Source organism: Patagioenas fasciata, chromosome 32 (assembly GCF_037038585.1).
Source record: "Patagioenas fasciata isolate bPatFas1 chromosome 32, bPatFas1.hap1, whole genome shotgun sequence".
Taxonomy (NCBI): Eukaryota; Metazoa; Chordata; class Aves; order Columbiformes; family Columbidae; genus Patagioenas; species Patagioenas fasciata.
This window is the reverse complement of record NC_092551.1, coordinates 3269928-3290679: the sequence shown is the minus strand read 5'-3', so window position 1 is coordinate 3290679 and position 20752 is coordinate 3269928. Positions and strand designations below refer to the sequence as shown.

The window sequence follows — 20752 nt, the reverse complement described above, 5'->3', positions numbered from 1 at the left end:
GCATGTCACATTTGCCCCCCCTAACAGGGCCGCCATGGCCAGGAGCGGACGGTGCTGGAGGTGACGTCGTCCCGCGTGGAGCGGCTGCCCCTGACCGACGTGGCCGTCCTCGATTTCGGTGACACCAACCAGAAATTTGGCTTTGAGCTGGGACCCGTCTGCTTCACGGGCTGAGCCCGGACACCGCGTGGGGAGGGATGGGTTATTTTGGGGGGGGGAGGGGGGGGTCTCCGGTCCCTCTGCCACCCCCCCGCACCAGGGACAGTGACCCAGCGCCTGCTCTGGCAAACTCAGGACTCGGAGCCACCGCGGTGCCGTCCCCTCCTGCCCCCCCTTATTTATACTCCGGTGGGGGGGACGTGGGGTAGGGAACCCCATTCTGGGGGAGGGTTTTGAGCCGGGTCCCCCCCCCGTGGTGCTAAAACGCTCCCCGACAACCCCCTTAGTGAAGCACTGGATGTGGCGACGCCACCACTCGGCCCAATGCCTGGGGGGGGCCTAATCCAGCCCCCCCAAAGTGTCCCCATGTCCCCACGCCAGGACGCGAGCCGGGGGGCTTGGGGGGTGCTAAACCTCCTCCTTCACCCCCTATCGCTCTGCCCCTCCGTGGGGCGGCGGGGGGGCCCCCGTCCCTTTGGGGGGGTCACGGCACAGCCCGTCCCCCGCGGCACAGGGGACATGGGGACGGGTTGGGGACACGCGCGGCTCAGCCCCGCGCCCGGTGCTGTCGCGGTTACTGCACGATAAACCGACTGTATCGAACGCGCCCCCCGCCCCAAATCTCTGCGGATCCTCATGAAAACAGGCGGGGGGGGCCCCGCCCCCCAAAACTGGGGGGTGTGACGCCCCCAGGCTGCCGGCCTTGTGTCCCCATTGTCACTGGGGTGTGAACCCCCTGACGGCCCCTCCTGCCCCCCCAGACCCAGAGAGCGGCCCCCACCGTGGGCACCCAGCTCTGTGTCCCCATGGGGCAGTTTTGGGGGGGACAGGGAGCGCTTTGTCCCCTGGGGGGGCTGCAAGGCAAGGGTTGGGACCTGGACGTGGGGGCAGCTGGACCTGGGTACCCCCACCCCAAACACCCCATGGCAGGAGAGGGGACAGGGGGGCCCCCCCAAACCTCCATCCCAGGGGACCCCGGGGCAGGAGAGGGGAACAGGGGGAGCCCCCAAACCTCCATCCCAAGGGACCCCAGGGCAGGAGAGGGGAACAGGGGGGCCCCCCCAAACCTCCATCCCAAGGGACCCCGGGGCAGGAGAGGGGAACAGGGGGAGCCCCCAAACCTCCATCCCAAGGAACCCCAGGGCAGGAGAGGGGAACAGGGGGAGCCCCCAAACCTCCATCCCAAGGAACCCCAGGGCAGGAGAGGGGAACAGGGGGGACCCCCAAACCTCCATCCCAGGGGACCCCGGGGCAGGAGAGGGGAACAGGGGGGCCCCCCCAAACCTTCATCCCAAGGGACCCCAGGGCAGGAGAGGGGAACAGGGGGAGCCCCCAAACCTCCATCCCAAGGGACCCCGGGGCAGGAGAGGGGAACAGGGGGAGCCCCCAAACCTCCATCCCAAGGGACCCCAGGGCAGGAGACGGGAACAGGGGGGACCCCCAAACCTCCATCCCAGGGGACCCCGGGGCAGGAGAGGGGAACAGGGGGAGCCCCCAAAACCTCCATCCCAGGGGACCCCAGGGCAGGAGAGGGGAACAGGGGGAGCCCCCAAAACCTCCATCCCAGGGGACCCCAGGGCAGGAGAGGGGAACAGGGGGAGCCCCCAAACCTCCATCCCCAGCCACCCTGGAGTGGGGACCCAGAGCAGGAGAGGGGACCCAGGGGGGCTCCCTAATTCCTTCCCCCCCCCCCAAACCTCCATCCCCAGAGACCCCAGAGAGGGGACCCCGAAGCAGAAGAGGGAACCCGGAGTTGTCCCCAAAACCTCCATCCCCAGGATCCCTGGAGGGGGGGACCCGGCGCTGCCCACCTAATCCCCCCCCTCCAGGGACACAGCGAGGGGACCCGGGGCCGCCCCTCCCACGGGACCGTCCGTCCCCTGCGCATCCCCGGGGCCGGGCTGCGGGTACCGGGGGGGACACGGGTACCGGGGGGGTACACGGGTACCGGGGGAGTCACGGGTACCGGGGAAGAGGGACACGGATACTGGGGAGGGGGGACACGGGTAGCAGGACGGGGACACGGATAGCGGGTAGGGGACGCGGGTACCGGGGAGGGGACGCGGATACCGGGGGGGTCACGGGTACCGGGAGGGGTGACACGGATACCGGGAGGGGGTCACGGATACCGGGAGGGGGACACGGGTACCGGGGGGGGACACGGATACCGGGAGGGGGACGCGGGTACCGGGGTGGACAAGGATACCGGGAGGGGGACACGGGTACCGGGGGGCAGACACGGGTACGGGGAGGGGGATGCGGGTACCGGGGGGCGGACACGGGTACGGGGAGGGGGATGCGGGTACCGGGGGGCAGACACGGGTACGGGGAGGGCGATGCGGGTACCGGGGGGCGGACACGGGTACGGGGAGGGGGATGCGGGCACCGGGGGGCGGACACGGGTACGGGGAGGGCGATGCGGGCACCGGGAGGGGGACACGGGTGCCGGGAGGGGGACAAGGGTACCGGAGGGGGGGACACGGATATCGGGGGGGGTACACACACACTCGGCCGCCCCCTCCCTCCCGGTCCCTCCCGGTTCGGTTCCGCCCAGCCCGGCCCGGTTCCCCCGGCGCCTCCAGCCTCCCGTACCGGGCGCGCCGCCCCCTGCAGCGGGGCCGGTGCGGCGGCTGCAGCCGCTGCCGCGCGGGGCCCGGTCGGGGCGGGGGCGCCGAGAAAGGCGGCGGCGGCGGCGGCGGCGGCTGCGGGGCCCGGCCGGGGGATGCGGCTGCGGCGGCGCTGAGCGGCTCCGGGAGCGGCTCCGGGAGCGGCGGGGGTCGGACCCGGCCCGCTGAGGCTCCTCCGGTAGCGCTCCCGGTGCGGCGGCTCCGGCGGGGTCGGTGCCTGCAGGATGCGCTTCCTCCCCGGCCTCCTCCTCCTCCTCTCCGCCGGTTCCCCCGCGATGCAGGTGAGGGCGGGCGGGGGGGACACGGGCGGGCCGGGGGGGGCCGGGCGCTGCCCGCAGCTCCCCCGGGGATGCCCGTTTGGCAGCGGGGACGCCGGGACCCGCCATGGGTGTGTCCCCAGCATGGGGACACCGGGGGACACCGGGCACCCCGAGGCGCCCACTGAGGGACGCTGGGGGTGTTTGTGGGTGGCACTGGGTGCAAGGTGGGCGCTGGGTGGAGCCCCGGGGTCCCAATGCCCTCCGGGGGTGCCTGTGGCCACCTGGGTGGGGACAGCGGAATGTCCCCCCTTGACACCCCTGGGGGTGCCCAGACTGCGCCCCGGACGCTGGGGCACCCGCCCCATCCCAGCTTTGGGGACACATGGGTGACAGGTGGCTCCGGTGGGACCAACACGTGGCCACCGAGGATGAAGGACCTGTCCCGATGTCACACGATGGCCTGGATCTGTCCCGTGTCACCCGGGCCGTGTCATACACCCCAGGCTGTCCCCAACACCCGTGTGGACACGGGGTGCCAGCTGTCCCCACCCTGGGGACACCGCGGGGTTGTGGGTGCGTCCGGCACAACCAGGGGGGAACAGGCACCCATGGGTGCACCCCGGCTGGGCTTGGGGCCCTCAGTGCCAGGCTGAGCTGCCCGGGGGGGACAGGGGGTGACACGGGTGTCCTGAGAGCTGCCACCACAGCTGGAGCAGCGGCCTCCTCCTCGTCACCCAGAGCCAGCTGTGCTCCAGCTGTGCCCGGCGCTGGCAGCTGCGCGGGTGGCACAGGGTTGTGCGCCGTGTCCCGGTGAATCCGCCACCACCCCCCGGTGACACCGCGGGTGACGCCGTCCCAGTGCCCGCGTGCCGGGGCAGGGGTGGGGAGGTGACAAGGGGCAAATGGGGAGGTGACAAGGGGCAAGAGTGCGAGGACGGAGCTCCGTGTCACCATGTCCCCCTGGACCCTGGGGCTGCCTCCATCCTCCCAACCACCTTGGCTGGTCTGGGGACCCACCAGGGGGACACAGGTGGTTTAGGGACTTGTCATGGGGACACGGCTGGTTTGGGGACTCCCCATGGGGACACGGCTGGTTTGGGGACCCGCTATGGGGACACGGTAGGTTTGGTGACTCCCCATGGGGACACAGCTGGTCTGGGGACCTGCTATGGGGACATGGCTGGTTTGGGGACCCGCTATAGGGACACAGCTGGTTTGGGGACCTGCTATGGGGACACGGTTGGTTTGGGGACCCGCTATGGGGACAAGGCTGGTTTGGTGACTCCCTAGGGGGACACGGCTGGTTTGGGGACCCGCTATGGGGACACGGCTGGCTTGGTGACTCCCCATGGGGACAGGGCCAGTTTGGGGACTCCCCATGGGGACACAGCTGGTCTGGGGACTCGCTATAGGGACACAGCTGGTTTGGGGACTCCCTATGGGGACACGGCTGGTTTGGGGACCCGCTATGGGGACACGGCTGGCTTGGTGACTCCCCATGGGGACAGGGCTGGTTTGGGGACCTGCTATGGGGACACAGCTGGTTTGGGGACCCGCTATGGGGACACGGCTGGTTTGGGGACACGGCTGGTTTGGGGACTCCCCATGGGGACACAGCTGGTCTTGGGACCCGCTATGGGGACACGGCTGGTTTGGGGACTCCCCATGGGGACAGGGCTGTTCTGGGGACACCCTGGGTGTCCCCGTGGGTGTCCCTGTGGGTGTCCCCATGGGACACAGGGCTTGTAACAGAAGGGACATGGCGGGGTTGGAAGCCTCACCCTATGGCTTTGGGGTCACCCCCCCCCAAAAAATGGGTCCTTAAGTGGCAACTGCACTGTTGGGGGGCAGAGCATGGGGACACCACCCAACGGGGACCCCTCCGTGGGGCCCGATCCCCACTCGGGGGGTCCCTGGGTACTTAAGGGGGGGGTCTCAGATGTGAGCACCCCCACTTCGGTCCCTCCCGGGTGTCCCCACCTGGGGACACGGGGACAATTGTCCCTGCGGGTCCCCTCCCCGAGCCGGTGTCGGAGCGCTGGAGCCCCCCCAAAACCCGCGTGTGGGGGGGAGTTCGCCGTGGTCCCCCGTGTGCTGTGCGTGGGTGTCCCCACGCGGTGGCGCTGTGGGACCGCGACACGCGGGACGGCGACACGGATGGGGGGGGATGCTCCAAACCTCGGGGGTCCCGGGGGGGGCACCCACAGGCAGAGGGTTTGGGGGACCCACGGGGAGGGTCCCCGCGGCTGTGGGGGCTGAGGAGGGAGATGAGGATTTGGGGGGTCTGGGGGACCTTGGGGGGGCTCAGGGGTGCTCGGGGGGGGCTGCAGCCTCCAAAGCAGGCAGGGGGTGCAGAGGTCCCCGATACCAGGGGATCCCCGGGGGTCCTGCCCCCCAAACCGGGGCTGTCTGGGGGTCCCCGTCCGTACTGGGCCGCTCCAAAGGGAGCTGGGTGGGATCATCCCGAACCGGGATCTGCTGGGACCCCCGAACCGGGACCACCCCGAACTGCAGCCCGGTGGAACCACCCTGAGCCGGACCCATCCCGAACCGGGACCACCCTGAGCTGGGATCATCCCGAACCGGGACTGGGTGGGACCACCCTGAGCTGGACCCATCCCGAACCGGGACCACCCTGAGCTGGACCCATCCCGAACCGGGACCACCCTGAGCTGGGATCATCCCGAACCGGGACTGGGTGGGACCACCCTGAGCTGGGATCATCCCGAACCGGGACTGGGTGGGACCACCCTGACCCGGGATCATCCCGAACCGGGACGAGCTGAGACCCCCGAACCGGGATCATCCCGAACAGGGACCACCCCGAACCAGGACCACCCAGAACGGGGATCATCCCGAACCGGGACCAGCTGGGACCCCGGAACCGGGATCATCCCGAACCGAGACTGGGTGGGACCACCCCGAACCGGGATCATCCCGAACCGGGACCACCCCGAACCAGGACCACCCAGAACGGGGATCATCCCGAACCGGGACCAGCTGAGACCCCCCGAACCGGGATCATCCCGAACCGGGATCATCCCGAACCGAGACTGGGTGGGACCACCCTGACCCGGGATCATCCCGAACCGGGACGAGCTGAGACCCCCCGAACCGGGACCAGCTGAGACCCCCCGAACCGGGATCATCCCGAACCGGGATCATCCCGAACCGAGACTGGGTGGGACCACCCCGAACCGGGATCATCCCGAACCGGGACGAGCTGAGACCCCCGAACCGGGACCACCCCGAACCGTGACCAGCTGAGACCCCCAAACCGGGACCACCCCGAACCGTGACCAGCTGAGACCCCCTGAACCGGGGCCACCCCGAACCGGCTGCCCACCCCACCCCATCCCACTCCCGCCCCCTCCCGGGGCTCCATCCCAAGCCGTTCCGAGCAGACCCGCCCCAAAGCGGGGCCGTACCGGGCTGGCCGGGGGCCAGCGGCGCCGACGTCACTCCGGAGCGGCTCCGGCCCCGTTAAAAGGGCGAGCGCGGCGCGGGGGCTCCGCAGGCGGCGCGGCCGGTGCGCGGTTCGCCCCGGTGGGCACCGGGTGGCGGGGGGCGACGGGCGGGGAGGTGGCGGTGGCGGGGAGGGGGGGGCTGTGATGGGCATGCGGCGGCGACGGCGACATGACGGTGCCGCTGCTGAAGATCGGGGCCGTGCTCAGCACCATGGCCATGGTCACCAACTGGATGTCCCAGACGCTGCCGTCGCTCGTGGGGCTCAACGGCACCGCCGTGTCCCGGGCCGGCACCTCCGAGAAGATCGTGAGTCTGCCCGGTATTGCGGGTACCGGGGGGGGGGGAAAGGGAGGTGCGGAATGGGGGGGGGGGGATGCGCGGAGCTGCGCCACCAAAACCGGCACCGTAGGCACCGGCGGGCTGGGTGACCCCGGGATGTCGCACGCCGGCTTCCCCCCTCCGCCTTCCCACGGGCACCCCCATCCTCCTTCCCCTGGATACAGGACCCCCCCGCTTTGCTGGGGATTCCCCCGGCATGGGGACCCCCCCCCAGGGCACAGGGATTCCCCCCCCCCCAAGCAGGGTGCACCAGGGACCCCCCCAAAGCGGTGGTGTCACCGGGATGAGTCGCCCAATGGAGGAGACCCCCCCCCCCAACCTGGGGAATTGGGGGGTCCTGACCCCCATCTTTCCCTTGGTACATCCAAGCCGGGCAGTTCCCAGGGGCTGGGGGGGACTGGACCAAGTGGTGGTGGCTCTGGGGGGGGCTCCTGAATAGGAGTGATGGGTGACACCCCCCCCCCCGGTTTGCTGGGCATTGCCACCCCCACCCATGCAGGGACACCCCAAATTTGCCATGGGGGGGGTCTCCAGGTTGGTGTCACCCATGGGAGAGCGGGGCGGGATGTGGGGTGTGAAACTTGGGGGGGGGGGAGAGGAAGGTTTGGGGGGGGCTGGGCTGAGCTCTGGGTGATGCAGGTTTTGGGGGGCTGGGCTGGGTGGGGGCAGCAGGGCCTGGTTGGCACCCAGTGGGGGACACCGGGGTCCTTTGTGGTGAGAACCCCCCCCCTGCAGTAGCTGGAGCCTTCCCATTTTGGGGGGGGGGGTCACTGTGGGGAATCCATGTGGGTGCTTGTGCCAATTGTGGTTATTGAGGGGGGGGTGATGCAGTTTGGGGGTGTTGGAGGAAGACGCTGGCACAGCCCATATGGACCCCCCCGAACCATTGTGGGGGTCACCGAGCTGCTCCCCCCCGGCTCTCCCAAACCACGAGGCTCTTTCCCCGCAGCCTTCAATGCAGTGGGATCCCGGGGATCCCCCGGGATCGTTTTGGGGGTTCGATTCCCACGCGACCCTCTGCAGAGAATGAGCGCGGTGGCCTTCATCTTCATCTTCATCTTCATCATCATCATCCCCACCAAACAGGCAATCGTGTTGCAGGGCAATTAGCGGCGCTGGGGGTAACGCGGGCGCCGCTCTCCGATAATTAGCTAATCATTAATCACTCTTTGGCATCGGGTGTCAAACCATTAATCACCGGGCAGCAGCGCGGCTGGAACGGGCACAGCCGCCCACGGGGCTGATTTCCCACCTGGGTTTAGCAAAGCGGGGCTTTTCCCTGCTGAAATAAGCTGAGCTTACCCAAAACTGGTTCTATCCTCCAGGCTTTGGCCGGCGGGGCCTTTCGCTGTTGTTTGGGGGGGGTCCCGAAGCCCCTTTCTAGAAACCAGCGGCTCCGTTTCTGCCCGGACACCCAGAGCGGGGCTCACCCAGGCCTGGCTTGGTTGGTCCCATCCTCTTGGTCTCCTGGGACCCCCGGCTTTTGGGAACCCCCACTTTTGGGGACATGGGCTTTTGGGGACCCCCGGCTTTTGGGAACCCCCACTTTTGGGGACATGGGCTTTTGGGGACCCCCCCCTTTAGGGGACCCTGGTGCTGGAGCAATCAGCGGCTCCCACCTTCCCATGGAGGAACGAGGTGATGGGGAGCGAGCGGAGCATCTGCAGCGGCTCCATCGCTCCAGGAAGAGGGGGCAGAGACACGGAGGCGCTCTTTTGCCCCCCCCCATGCTGATTTGGGGCGCACCCCATGCACGCTGCCCCCGCTGAGCCAAGCGGGGACTCTTGGGGACCCCATGGGAGGGTGAGGATGCTTCGCAGCCCCCCCGGCTCCCGAGGTGTCAGCACTTTCTCCTCTCCGGATCCGGCATCTTGCCCAGGGAGCTCTAATTAATAACCCAGCGACAGATTGCACAGCCTGCGTTTAACCTCATCCCAGCGCCAGCGGGCGCCCAGCGCAGCGGCCAGGGCTGCCCCGCACCCCCAGCCATCCCCTCCATCACCAGGGGGGGGTTATATCTGCATGGCGGGGGGGCTGGATGCAGGAAAACACCCCCCCCGGCGGGCTGGCTCTGGCCTATGGATGCTCACCCGCATCCCGGGCTGGACCGCGGGGTCTCGGCGCCGTTTGGCTCCGAGCGCCGCCCGCATCCTGCCCGCCACAGGCAGCTGCCTGCTGTTAATTATTCATTAGCCCTCTATCAAGGATTTATGGCGCGGCCAGACGGGTCCCGGCGAAGGCAAAACGGCTCCTCGGTGACTGCGGATGCTCCGCTCGCCTTGGCTTTAATTTCAGTAGGCGGTTGCGTTTTGGGTGGAGAAATGAAGGTTTTGGTGGCCACGATGATTTCGGGAGCGTGGGGGTTGGATGCTGTGCTGTGGGGACCCCGGTTTTGCCACGCGTTGCCCTTCCCAATGTGTATTTCTAATAATTGTTCATTAATTTAATCCACCTGCCATAGGAGTGAGCGACCGGCGCCTTCCTAAGGGTTTGTTGCCCCTCGATCACCGGGGTTGGCTCCGTCGCCGCTGGATTAAACCCTCTATTTACCCCCCTTGCGATAACGCAGTGATTTACCCATTAAAAGCGAGTTTTACGCCGCCAATTAATTTATCCTGGAGGTTGGAGGACGGCGTTTGGTCCAATAAATCCCTTCCGATGGGAAACATGACGTTAAACCACGGCGTGTGAAGTAAAGCGTCGTCCCCGGCTTGTTATGGGGAGCGGGTCATTTATCTTCGCCCGGCTCGGCGCAGAAGGCTCGAGCGTGCTCTTGATTTCCATAATTAATAATTATGAATTACCCATGAAATGCTAAATGGCCCGGCGCAAAAACGCCGCGTTATGGCGCGAATAAATCACCAAAGGGGAGGGAGAGGGGGGTGTTTCTTTATCTCTCTGCGTGGTTTTTAGGAGCCAGGGGAAATGGGGGGGAGAGGGAGCGTGCGGTGGGCACCCCCAAATTTGATGGTGTTTCCCCAAAGGGACCCAAAATTCAAGGGGAAGGAGGAATTAGCAATTTGTGCTCGTACGAAACGGTGTCGTGGAGGAGGTTCCTGCCTCGTTAATTCAATTAGGGGGAAATAATGGGCTGGGTTTGTGGGAGACAGAGGAGGGACGTGGTGCTGGATGGTGGGGGGTGATGGAGAGCGGTGGGGGGTGATGGAGAGTGATGGGAGATGATGAGGAGTGGTGGGGATGATGGAGAGCGGGGGGGGATGATGGAGAGCGGGGGGGGATGATGGAGAGCGGTGGGAGCTGATGGAGAGCGGTGGGAGCTGATGAGGAGCGGTGGGGATGATGGAGAGCGGTGAGAGCTGATGGAGAGTGGTGGGAGCTGATGGAGAGCGGTGGGGATGATGAGGAATGGTGGGAGATGATGGAGAGCAGTGAGAGATGAGGAGGAGCGGTGGGGATGATGGAGAGCGGTGGAAGCTGATGGAGAGTGGTGGGAGCTGATGGAGAGCGGTGGGGATGATGAGGAATGGTGGGAGATGATGGAGAGCAGTGAGAGATGAGGAGGAGTGGTGGGGATGATGAGGAGCGGTGGGAGACGATGGAGAGTGGTGGGAGATGAGAAGGAGCTATGGGGATGATGGAGAGCGGTGGGAGACGATGGAGAGCGGCGGGAGACAATGGAGAGCGGCGGGAGACGATGAGGAGCGGTGGGAGATGATGGAGAGGGGCAGGAGATGATGGAGAGCGGCAGGAGGTGATGGGGGGCACCGAGCGGGGATGGGGATGGTGCTGAGGCGCTTCAGGAAGGGTTTGGGGTGCTCACCCTGATTCCGGGACCTCATCCCCTTGCTGTCTTGTTCCCAGAAGGGTGACGAAGCTGCTCCGGGGTCTCACCAAGGCGACGCCAGCCCTGTGTGTTCGGGGGAGCCCGGGTGGGCGTGGGGAGCCCGGCGTGGGCTCCGGCACCCTTGGGGGGCCCTGACACCCCGTTGTCTCTCCCACAGACCCTTTTCCAGAGCCCGGACGAGGGCTGGCAGGTTTACACCTCGGCGCAAGCGCCCGACGGCAAATGCCTCTGCACGGCCGTCATCCCGGTCCAGGGCACCTGCTCCCGCGACCTGCGCAGCCACCAGCTCCGCCAGCTCATGGAGAAGGTGAGCGGTTAATCAGCGGTTAATTGGCATAAGCAACGCACTAACGAGGCACTTAATTGGTGCTCGGCCTTGCCTGTCATCCCAATCCCAGGGCTCTTCCCTGTGTGCCATCCAGTTGAATCTGAGCGCACAGAGACGAGATGTTGTTTATTACTAATTACTATTGTTTATCATTAATCCCTGATTGGGTGCTTTGCAAGTCGCTCCTGTCTTGGGTAGAGGAGCAGATTGACCTAAAACGGGGTGGATTCTGCCACCAGGATTCATTCTTTTAAGTGGTAACGGCCACAATTCCTGCTTTTGGGACTTAATATATGCATATATATATCTATATATCTCTCTCTCTATATATGTATATATCTTTTCTAAACTCTTTGAGTGACTGCAACACAACCACCACATGTTGCGGTGTCACATATGAACAGAACAATTACCAACACAATAATTACAATGGATTTCTTAACCAACGTTTGAACCAGGAATCCAGGACCCCGATCGCATCCAAACGCATTGAGATCCATACGAGGTTTTGTTTATGACGTATGGATGTATTCCATAGGACGTTCCCGAATCTCCAGCTCACTCGTGATCCTTTCGGGTCGATCAACAGATTCCACGCGCCTTCCCCTCCCTTCATTTAACCCCCCCTGTTTTTCACACATCCGCACCGCAAACCCCATTAAACTTTCATTATACCGTGCTGCAAAAACGCCCCTTGAGCAGCTCCCGATGCGGCGGCACCGTAAATACCGGCGCTCATAAATAAATAACCGTTTGAGGCTCACGGCCGCGTTCGCACCGTTCGAAAGCCTGGAAATAGAATCACTTTGCCGGCTGCGGCAGATGGAATTAAAGAATGAACGCTCATAGAAATGTGCGCTCGGGTGGGTTAAGAAAGCAAATAGGAGCTGAAGGAGGATGAGTAAACCGTGTTATTTTATACGTTAATGCTGCGGGAGGAAGAGTTTTATCACAAGAGTTTAGATAAATGCCGGCGCGGTGGAGCCGGGAGATGCTCGTCCTGTGGTTCTGCGTCCCCACCTTCGCCATCCCCTTCCTACCTCCACACCTCAAATTCCCCGTGCTGCAGAGGGTTTGTTAATTAGCCCAAGGGGTAATTAACCCCCCGTCTCGCCCCACAGGTGCAGAACATCTCGCAGTCCATGGAGGTGCTGGACCTGCGGACGTACCGGGACCTGCAGTACGTGCGCAACACCGAGTCGCTGATGAAGGGCTTGGACTCGCGGCTCAAGGTGGCCGCTGAGAGCCAGCGGAGCCTCAATGCCAAGAGCTTCCAGGTGAGCCCGCACGGCCCCCCCGGCGAGGTGCTTGCACCCCCCGGAGCTGCTGGCATGGTGGGGATGGGCACGTGGTGACACGGGTGGCGACCCTGGGAAGGGGTCTGCTTTGGGTGGTCCAAGGGACGAGCGTCCCTGTGGTGTCCCCAGGGCTGAGCGTCCCTGCGGTGTCCCCAAGCTGAGCATCCTTGCAGTGGTCCAGGGGCCAAGTGTCCCTGCAGTGTCCCCGGGGCTGAGTGTCCCTGCGGTGTCCCCAAGCTGAGCATCCTTGCAGTGGTCCAGGGGCCGAGCGTCCCTGTGGTGTCCCCAAAGCCGAGCATCCCTGTGGTGTCCCCAGGGTTGACCTGCATCCCTGTGGTGTCCCCAGGGTTGAGCATCCTTGCAGTGGTCCAGGGGCCAAGTGTCCCTGTGGTGTCCCCAAAGCCAAGTGTCCCTGTGGTGTCCCCAAACTGAGCATCCTTGCAGTGGTCCAGGGGCTGAGTGTCCCTGCGGTGTCCCCGGGGCTGAGCGTCCCTGTGGTGTCCCTAAAGCCGAGCATCCCTGTGGTGTCCCCAGGGTTGACCTGCATCCCTGTGGTGTCCCCAGGGTCGAGCATCCTTGCAGTGGTCCAGGGGCCAAGCATCCCTGCGGTGTCCCCAAAGCCAAGCGTCCCTGTGGTGTCCCCAAACTGAGCATCCTTGCAGTGGTCCAGGGGCTGAGCGTCCCTGCGGTGTCCCCGGGGCTGAGCGTCCCTGTGGTGTCCCCAAAGCTGAGCATCCCTGTGGTGTCCCCAGGGCTGATACTGCATCCCTGCGGTGTCCCCGGGGTCGAGCATCCTTGCAGTGGTCCAGAGGCCAAGCATCCCTGTGGTGTCCCCAAAGCCAAGCGTCCCTGCGGTGTCCCCAAGCTGAGCATCCTTGCAGTGGTTCAGGGGCCAAGTGTCCCTGTGGTGTCCCCAAGCTGAGCATCCCTATGGTGTCCCCAAGGCTGACACTGCATCCCTGCAGTGTCCCCAGGGTCAAGCATCCTTGCCGTGGTCCATGGGCCAAGCGTCCCTGTGGTGTCCCCAAAGCCAAGTGTCCCTGTGGTGTCCCCAAAGCCAAGCATCCCTGCGGTGTCCCCAGGGCCGAGCATCCCGAGCAGGAGAAGCTGCTCAGACAACACAACCCACCCCCCAGGGCCACATTCTGCCACCTCCCTGGGTGCTGCGGGGCCGGGGGGGGTGGCGGGGCAGCCGTGGCGGTGACAGAACAGCAGAGATGGCCAATTCCCAGCCCATCTGGCTGCGAATCGACACCTCTAATTAAACAAAGCCACAATTCCCACCTGACGGGCGCCGGGCGCCGATCGATGCAGCCTGCGAGTCGATGCTGCGGCGGCTCCGCACCCCCAAGAAATCCCATCGCCCGCCCTCCCGCTGGGGCTCCGCTTTATTTTGGGAAGCTCCGAGCTTGGTCTTGACAGCTAAAGAGCGTTTGTGCCTCGGGAGCCGCTGGTTCTCGGCGCTGGAGGATGCTCGGGTGGACGGCGGGCGCTGACAGCTGCGGGAGGCATTGATTAAACAGCGGATGTCTGCGCTGGTTTAAGCACAGCAGGAGGTGCTGAGCCCCGTGGCTGGGGGGGGACATGGGAATGCTGGCCCGAAATCCGGCCCAAAATTAAAGGTGATGAAGGAGGGAAGGCACCGCGTTCCTGTGAAAATCGACGGAGCCGTGGGATGGTGATTTAGAGCATCCTTGAGCGAAGGAGGCTTGGTGGAGCTGCTCACAGCCAGGACCAGCCTCCTAGGCCGAGCTTAACCTCTTAACCTCCTCCTTGCGCTCGGATAAGCGGGGATTCTGCACCCCCGGCGTACGGCTCTGCCTGTTGCTCTGGTTCCCGCATCCTCCTGCATCCCTGCTCCCCGGAGCATCGCTCCGTGCACAGACCCCCGCTGGGGCCGGATCCTGCCCGGTTCCCTCGGCGACAGCGCCGGTGATTGATCACCCGAGCGCTCGGAAGATGCGAAGCCTTGTAATTGCTATTAATTACCAACCCAGTGAATAGGGCTTGTCTCTGGTGTGTTAATGAGGCTGCGGTCAGGGCTGGAAAGCTCCTCGCAACCCCCAGAGGGATGGACAGACGGACAGAAGCGGCACCGGCATCCAGGCTGGGGCTTTGTTTAAGCCGTGGGGTGTGTTTGGTTGGTTTCCTTTCCTCTTGCACCCCTTAAACAGGAGCTGAAGGAGAAGATGACGGAGCTGCTGCCGCTGCTGCCCGTGCTGGATCAGTACAAGGCGGACACGCGGTTGATCGTGCACCTGAAGGAGGAGGTGCGGAACCTGTCCGGGAGCCTGCTGGCCATCCAGGAGGAGATGGGCGCCTACGACTACGAGGAGCTGCAGCAGCGGGTGCTGATGCTGGAGGCTCGGCTGCACGCCTGCATGCAGAAACTGGGTATGACCCCCCCGCATGTGCAAAACTGGGTATGAGCACCCCGTCCTGTGCAAAATCTGGGTATGAGCACCCCATCCTGTGCAAAATCTGGGTATGAGCACCCCATCCTGTGCAAATTCTGGGTACGGTCCCCCCATCCTGTGCAAAAACTGGGTACGGTCCCTTTCCAATGCAAAAACTGGGTACGATTTCCCCCTCTAGTGCAAAACCTGGGTACGATTTCCCTCTCCTGTGCAAAACCTGGGTACGATTTCCCCCTCCTGTCCAAAACCTGGGTATGATTTCCCCCTCCTGTGCAAAACCTGGGTACGATTTCCCCCTCCTGTCCAAAATCTGGGTACGATTTCCCTCTCCTATGCAAAATCTGGGTACGATTTCCCTCTCCTATGCAAAACCTGGGTACAATTTCCCCCTCCTGTGCAAAACCTGGGTACGATTTCCCCCTCCTGTCCAAAATCTGGGTACGATTTCCCCCTCCTATGCAAAACCTGGGTACGATTTCCCCCTCCTGTCCAAAATCTGGGTACGATTTCCCCCTCCTGTCCAAAATCTGGGTACGATTTCCCCCTCCTGTCCAAAACCTGGGTCTGGTGGTGCTTTTCCTTCAGCCCGCTGCCCTGTCCCTTGTCCCCAGCAGCCCCTGGGGTCCCTGTTTGCTCCCAGGGGGGGTCCCCATTGGGTGTGAGATGCTCGCCGGGTGGTGTCGCGGTCCTGGGTGCCCCCCACCCAGTTCCAAGCGCCTTTTCTCCCCCCGCAGGCTGCGGGAAGCTGACGGGCGTCAGCAACCCCATCACCATCCGAGCGTCGGGCTCGCGCTTCGGGTCGTGGATGACGGACACCATGACGCCCAGCGCCGACAGCCGGGTGAGCGACGCAGCCCCGCGGGGACGCTGGGGATGGCACCTGCCTACACGCTCCCTGGGGCACACGCGCCTTGGTGCACGCTCGCTGGGGTGCACCCTGCATGTGCACGCTCACCAGGGTGCTTGCACCCTTGTGCACCCTTGTGCATGCTTGGCAGGCTTCTTGCACCCTTGTGCACGCTCGCCGGGGTTCTTGCACCCTTGTGCACGCTCGCCGGGGTTCTTGCACCCTTGTGCACGCTCACCGGGGTGCTTGCACCCTTGTGCACCCTTGTGCATGCTCGCTGGGGTGCTTGCACCCTTGTGCACCCTTGTGCATGCTTGCCAGGCTTCTTGCACCCTTGTGCACGCTCACCGGGGTGCTTGCACCCTTGTGCACCCTTGTGCATGCTTGCCAGGCTTCTTGCACCCTTGTGCACGCTCACCGGGGTGCTTGCACCCTTGTGCACGCTCACCGGGGTGCTTGCACCCTTGTGCACCCTTGTGCATGCTTGGCAGGCTTCTTGCATCCTTGTGCATGCTCGCTGGGGTGCTTGCACCCTTGTGCATGCTCACCGGGGTGCTTGCACCCTTGTGCATCTTTGTGCATGCTTGCCAGGCTTCTTGCATCCTTGTGCATGCTCGCTGGGGTGCTTGCACCCTTGTGGACGCTCACCGGGGTGCTTGCACCCTTGTGCACCCTTATGCATGCTTGCCAGGCTTCTTGCACCCTTGTGCACGCTGGCTGGGGTGCTTGCACCCTTGTGCATCCTTGTGCATGCTCGCTGGGGTGCTTGCACCCTTGTGGACGCTCACCGGGGTGCTTGCACCCTTGTGCACCCTTGTGCATGCTCGCTGGGGTGCTTGCACCCTTGTGGACGCTCACCGGGGTGCTTGCACCCTTGTGCACCCTTGTGCATGCTCGCTGGGGTGCTTGCACCCTTGTGCACGCTCACCGGGGTGGTTGCACCCTTGTGCACCCTTGTGCATGCTCGCTGGGGTGCTTGCACCCTTGTGCACGCTCACCGGGGTGGTTGCACCCTTGTGGATCCTTGTGCATGCTCGCTGGGGTGCTTGCACCCTTGTGCACCCCTGTGCATGCTTGCCAGGCTTCTTGCACCCTTGTGCACGCTCACTGGGGTGCTTGCACCCTTGTGCACGCTCACCGGGGTGCTTGCACCCTTGTGCACCCTTGTGCACGCTTGGCAGGCTTCTTGCACCCTTGTGCACGCTCACTGGGGTGCTTGCACCCTTGTGCACGCTCACTGGGGTGCTTGCACCCTTGTGCACCCTTGTGCATGCTTGGCAGGCTTCTTGCACCCTTGTGCACGCTCGCTGGGGTGCTTGCACCCTTGTGCACCCTTGTGCATGCTTATCAGGGTGCCTGCACCCTTGTGCATGGTCACCAGGTTGTTTGCACCCTTGTGCATGCTCACTGGGGTGCTTGCACCCTTATGCACCCTTGTGTATGCTTACCAGGGTGCCTGCACCCCTGTGCATGGTCACTGGGGTGCTTGCGCCCTTGTGCATGCTCGCCGGGGTGCCCGCACTCTAGTGCACCCTTGTGCACGCTTGCCAGGGTGCTTGCACCCCTGTGCATGGTCACCAGGGTTCTTGCACCCTTGTGCACGCTCACCACGGTGCTTGCACCCCTGTACATGGTCACCAGGTTGTTTGCACCCTTGTGCACACTCGCTGGGGTGCTTGCACCCTTGTGCACACTCGCTGGGGTGCCCATACTCTAGTGCACCCTTGTGCATGCTCACCAGGGTCCTTGCACCCTTGTGCACGCTCATTAGGGTGCCTGTACTCTAGTGCACCCTTGTGCATGCTCACCAGGGCTCTTGCACCCTTGTGCATGCTCGCCAGGGTCCTTGCACCCTTGTGCACACTCACCGGGGTGCCCGCACCCTTGTGCATGGTCACCAGGGCTCTTGCACCCTTGTGCATGCTCGCCAGGGTCCTTGCACCCTTGTGCACACTCAGCGGGGTGCCTGCACCCTTGTGCATGGTCACCAAGGTTCTTGCACCCTTGTGCACGCTCATTAGGGTGCCTGTACTCTAGTGCACCCTTGTGCATGCTCACCAGGGCTCTTGCACCCTTGTGCATGCTCGCCAGGGTCCTTGCACCCTTGTGCACACTCAGCGGGGTGCCTGCACCCTTGTGCATGGTCACCAAGGTTCTTGCACCCTTGTGCATGCTCGCCAGGGTCCTTGCACCCTTGTGCACACTCACCGGGGTGCCCGCACCCTTGTGCATGGTCACCAGGGTTCTTGCACCCTTGTGCACGCTCATTAGGGTGCCTGTACTCTAGTGCACCCTTGTGCATGCTCACCAGGGTCCTTGCACCCTTGTGCACACTCACCGGGGTGCCCGCACCCCCGTTAAAAATTAGCCAAGAATTGATCTCAGAAAGAGCAGAAAACGTGGTTAAAGGGTGAAACCAGAAAAACGTTGTGTCCTGGAGTGTGAACGGCTGCACGTGCAGGGGTGGGGGGCCCCATCTCACTGGGGGTGGGCGCCCCGTTTGGGCCGGTGCCCCCTAACCCGAGCCCGCCGCAGGTGTGGTACATGGACGGTTACTACAAGGGCCGGCGCGTCTTGGAGTTCCGGACCTTGAACGACTTCGTGACGGGGCAGAACTTCGTGCAGCACCTCCTGCCACATCCCTGGGCCGGCACCGGGCACGTGGTGTTCAACGGGTCCCTCTACTACAACAAATACCAGAGCAACATCGCCGTCAAGTACCACTTCCGCTCCCGCAGCGTCCTGGTGCAGCGCAGCCTCGCCGGCGCCGGCTACAACAACACCTTCCCCTATTCCTGGGGTGGCTTCTCCGACATCGACTTCATGGTGGACGAGAGCGGTTTGTGGGCCGTCTACACCACCAACCAGAACGCCGGTAACATCGTGGTGAGCCGGGTGGACCCCCAGACGCTGGAGGTGCTGCGGAGCTGGGACACGGGGTACCCCAAACGCAGCGCCGGAGAGTCCTTCATGATCTGCGGCACGCTCTATGTCACCAACTCCCACCTCGCCGGCGCCAAGATCTATTTCGCCTACTACACAAACACTTCCAGCTACGAGTACACGGATATTCCCTTCCACAACCAGTATTCCCACATATCCATGCTGGACTACAACCCGCGGGAGAGGGTGTTGTACACCTGGAACAACGGCCACCAGGTCATCTACAACGTCACGCTGTTCCACGTCATAAAGACGTCGGGAGAGCTGTGACCGCTCGCTCTCCCCGCCTCTTATTTTTCTACACCTCAGCCTTAGCCATTCTCAAGGGGACGGAGCCTTCCTCCTCCTCCTCTTCCTCCTCTTTGATTTGTACTTTATTCATTTATTTGGTTCACGGCGCATGGATCTTTTGCCTTCATTTGAGGCTGAACTCGGTTCTTTTAAATGGTCTGATTTCTTTTTCCAATTTACATCTTGATTTTGATGGCAAATAAAATAACGGTCTCGTCGTTCGATGGGGCTCACGCTGATGGTTTTCTTGCCCTGATTTCTTATATTTTCAAGGGTTATTTCTATTCGGTGCTCGGCGGCTCGGTTCCCCCCTCCCTTCCCTGCATCCTGTATTCTCCAGATGTGCGCCGGCAGCCAGAAACGTTGTTTATGGGCATGTTTAATGCATGCGGGTGCGGCGCTGGGGAAATTACAGCCAGGAGGAAGGGAAGGGAAGGGAAATCATAGCGAAGCTGCGGCAACGGGGGGAGCAGCCCCTGCACCCCAAAAATGAGCACCCAAGGGGGATGGGGTGAAGCCCCCAGGGGTCACCTCAATGTTGGTGGTTCCGCATAGTCCTGGGGACTTTTGGGTAGGGGAAAGGGGGGACTGGTGGAGCCCTGGAGCCCCAAACTGGGGCTGGGAGCGCTTGGGCACGTCGAGGCTCCTCCAAAGGAGGGAGGAACATGGGATAATCCCTACTAATCCATCAGTCCCATATGTGCGAGATGAGCGGGTTTGGGGGCTGTTCCCTGCTCTCCATGGCTTTTCCCAATCCCATTCTGATTTCCATCCCCATCCATATTCCCATCCCATTCCCATCCTCCCTGTTCTCACCCCATTCCCATCCCCATCCCTGTTCTCATCCCAATCCCATTCCCATTCCATTTCCATCCATATTCCCATTCCCATCCTGATTCCCATCCTCATCCCTATTCTCATCCCAATCCCATTCCCATTCCATTTCCATCCATATTCCCATTCCCATCCTGATTCCCATCCTCATCCCTATTCTCATCCCAATCCCATTCCCATCCCTATTCTCATCCCATTTCCATTCCCATCCTGAGTCCCATCCTCATCCCTATTCTCATCCCATTCCCATCCATATTCCCATCACTATTCCTTTCTCATCCCCATTCCCATCCCTGTTCTCATCCCAATCCCATTCCCGTCCCATTCCCATTCATATTCCAATCCCCATTTCCATCCCGATTCCCATTCCTATTCTCATCCCATTTCCATCCATATTCCCATTCCTATTCTCATCCCAATCTCATTCCGATCCCATTTCCATCCATATTCGCATTTCCATTCCTATTCTCATCCCAATCTCATTCCGATCCCATTTCCATCCATATTCACATTTCCATTCCTATTCTCATCCAATCCCATTCTGATCCCATTTCCATACATATTCCCATCCCGATTCCTATTCCTATTCTCATCCCAATCCCATTCCCATCCATTTCCATCCATATTCCCATTCCCATCCCAGTGTCCCATCCCCATCCCTTTCTCATCTCAATCCCATTCCCATCCCCTTCCTATTCCCAGTCCCATCTCCATTCCCATCCCCATCCTATCCCTATCCCTTTCTCATCTCAATCCCATCCCCATCCCGTTCCCATTCCTGTTCTCATCCCAATCTCATTCCCATCCATTTCCATCCATATTCCCATCCCAATTCCCATCCCTTTCTCATCTCAATCCCATCCCCATCCCATTCCCATTCCTGTTCTCATCCCAATCTCATTCCCATCCATTTCCATCCATATTCCCATCCCAGTTCCCATCCCTTTCTCATCTCAATCCCATCCCCATCCCATTCCCTTCCTATTCCCAGTCCCATCCCCATCCCTTTCTCATCTCAATCTCATCCCCATCCCGTTCCCATTCCTGTTCTCATCCCAATCTCATTCCCATCCATTTCCATCCCAATTTCCATCCCTTTCTCATCTCAATCCCATCCCCATCCCATTCCCTTCCTA

The 20752-nt window shown here is 62.8% G+C and overlaps 2 protein-coding genes across 5 annotated transcripts in view; both read left to right on the top strand.

Moving 5' to 3' along the window:
- The window catches only part of COL5A3 (collagen type V alpha 3 chain), a 28624-nt gene extending 27857 nt beyond the window's left edge, over positions 1-767 (top strand). For all 3 annotated transcript variants that reach the window (XM_071800649.1, XM_071800648.1, XM_065859229.2), the window contains one exon: positions 28-767. In XM_071800649.1, coding sequence (XP_071656750.1) covers positions 28-174 — 147 coding nt within the window. In that variant the 3' untranslated portion in view covers positions 175-767. The remainder of the gene's footprint in view (positions 1-27) is intronic.
- A 2100-nt stretch (positions 768-2867) lies between these two features.
- OLFM2 (olfactomedin 2) lies at positions 2868-19021 on the top strand. Of its 2 annotated transcripts, none has more exons than XM_065859207.2 (6): positions 2868-3067; positions 10816-10965; positions 12108-12263; positions 14459-14678; positions 15436-15542; positions 18084-19021. In XM_065859207.2, the coding sequence occupies exons 1-6, from the start codon at positions 3011-3013 to the stop codon at positions 18759-18761; spliced, it is 1368 nt and encodes a 455-aa protein (XP_065715279.2). In that variant the 5' UTR covers positions 2868-3010; the 3' UTR covers positions 18762-19021. The 2 variants fall into 2 exon arrangements, with proteins under 2 accessions (XP_065715279.2, XP_071656779.1); XM_071800678.1 differs by lacking the exon at positions 2868-3067 and adding an exon at positions 6652-6820.
- The last annotated feature ends 1731 nt before the right edge of the window (positions 19022-20752 follow it).

Excerpts from the sequence above, each read along its gene's own strand:
- OLFM2 (XM_071800678.1), top strand. The coding sequence starts at position 6,683 with ATGACGGTGCCGCTGCTGAAGATCGGGGCCGTGCTCAGCACCATGGCC. Across the intron at positions 6,821-10,815 it reads CCGGCACCTCCGAGAAGATC|ACCCTTTTCCAGAGCCCGGA; the intron begins GTGAGTCTGCCC and ends TCTCTCCCACAG. Across the intron at positions 10,966-12,107 it reads TCCGCCAGCTCATGGAGAAG|GTGCAGAACATCTCGCAGTC; the intron begins GTGAGCGGTTAA and ends CTCGCCCCACAG.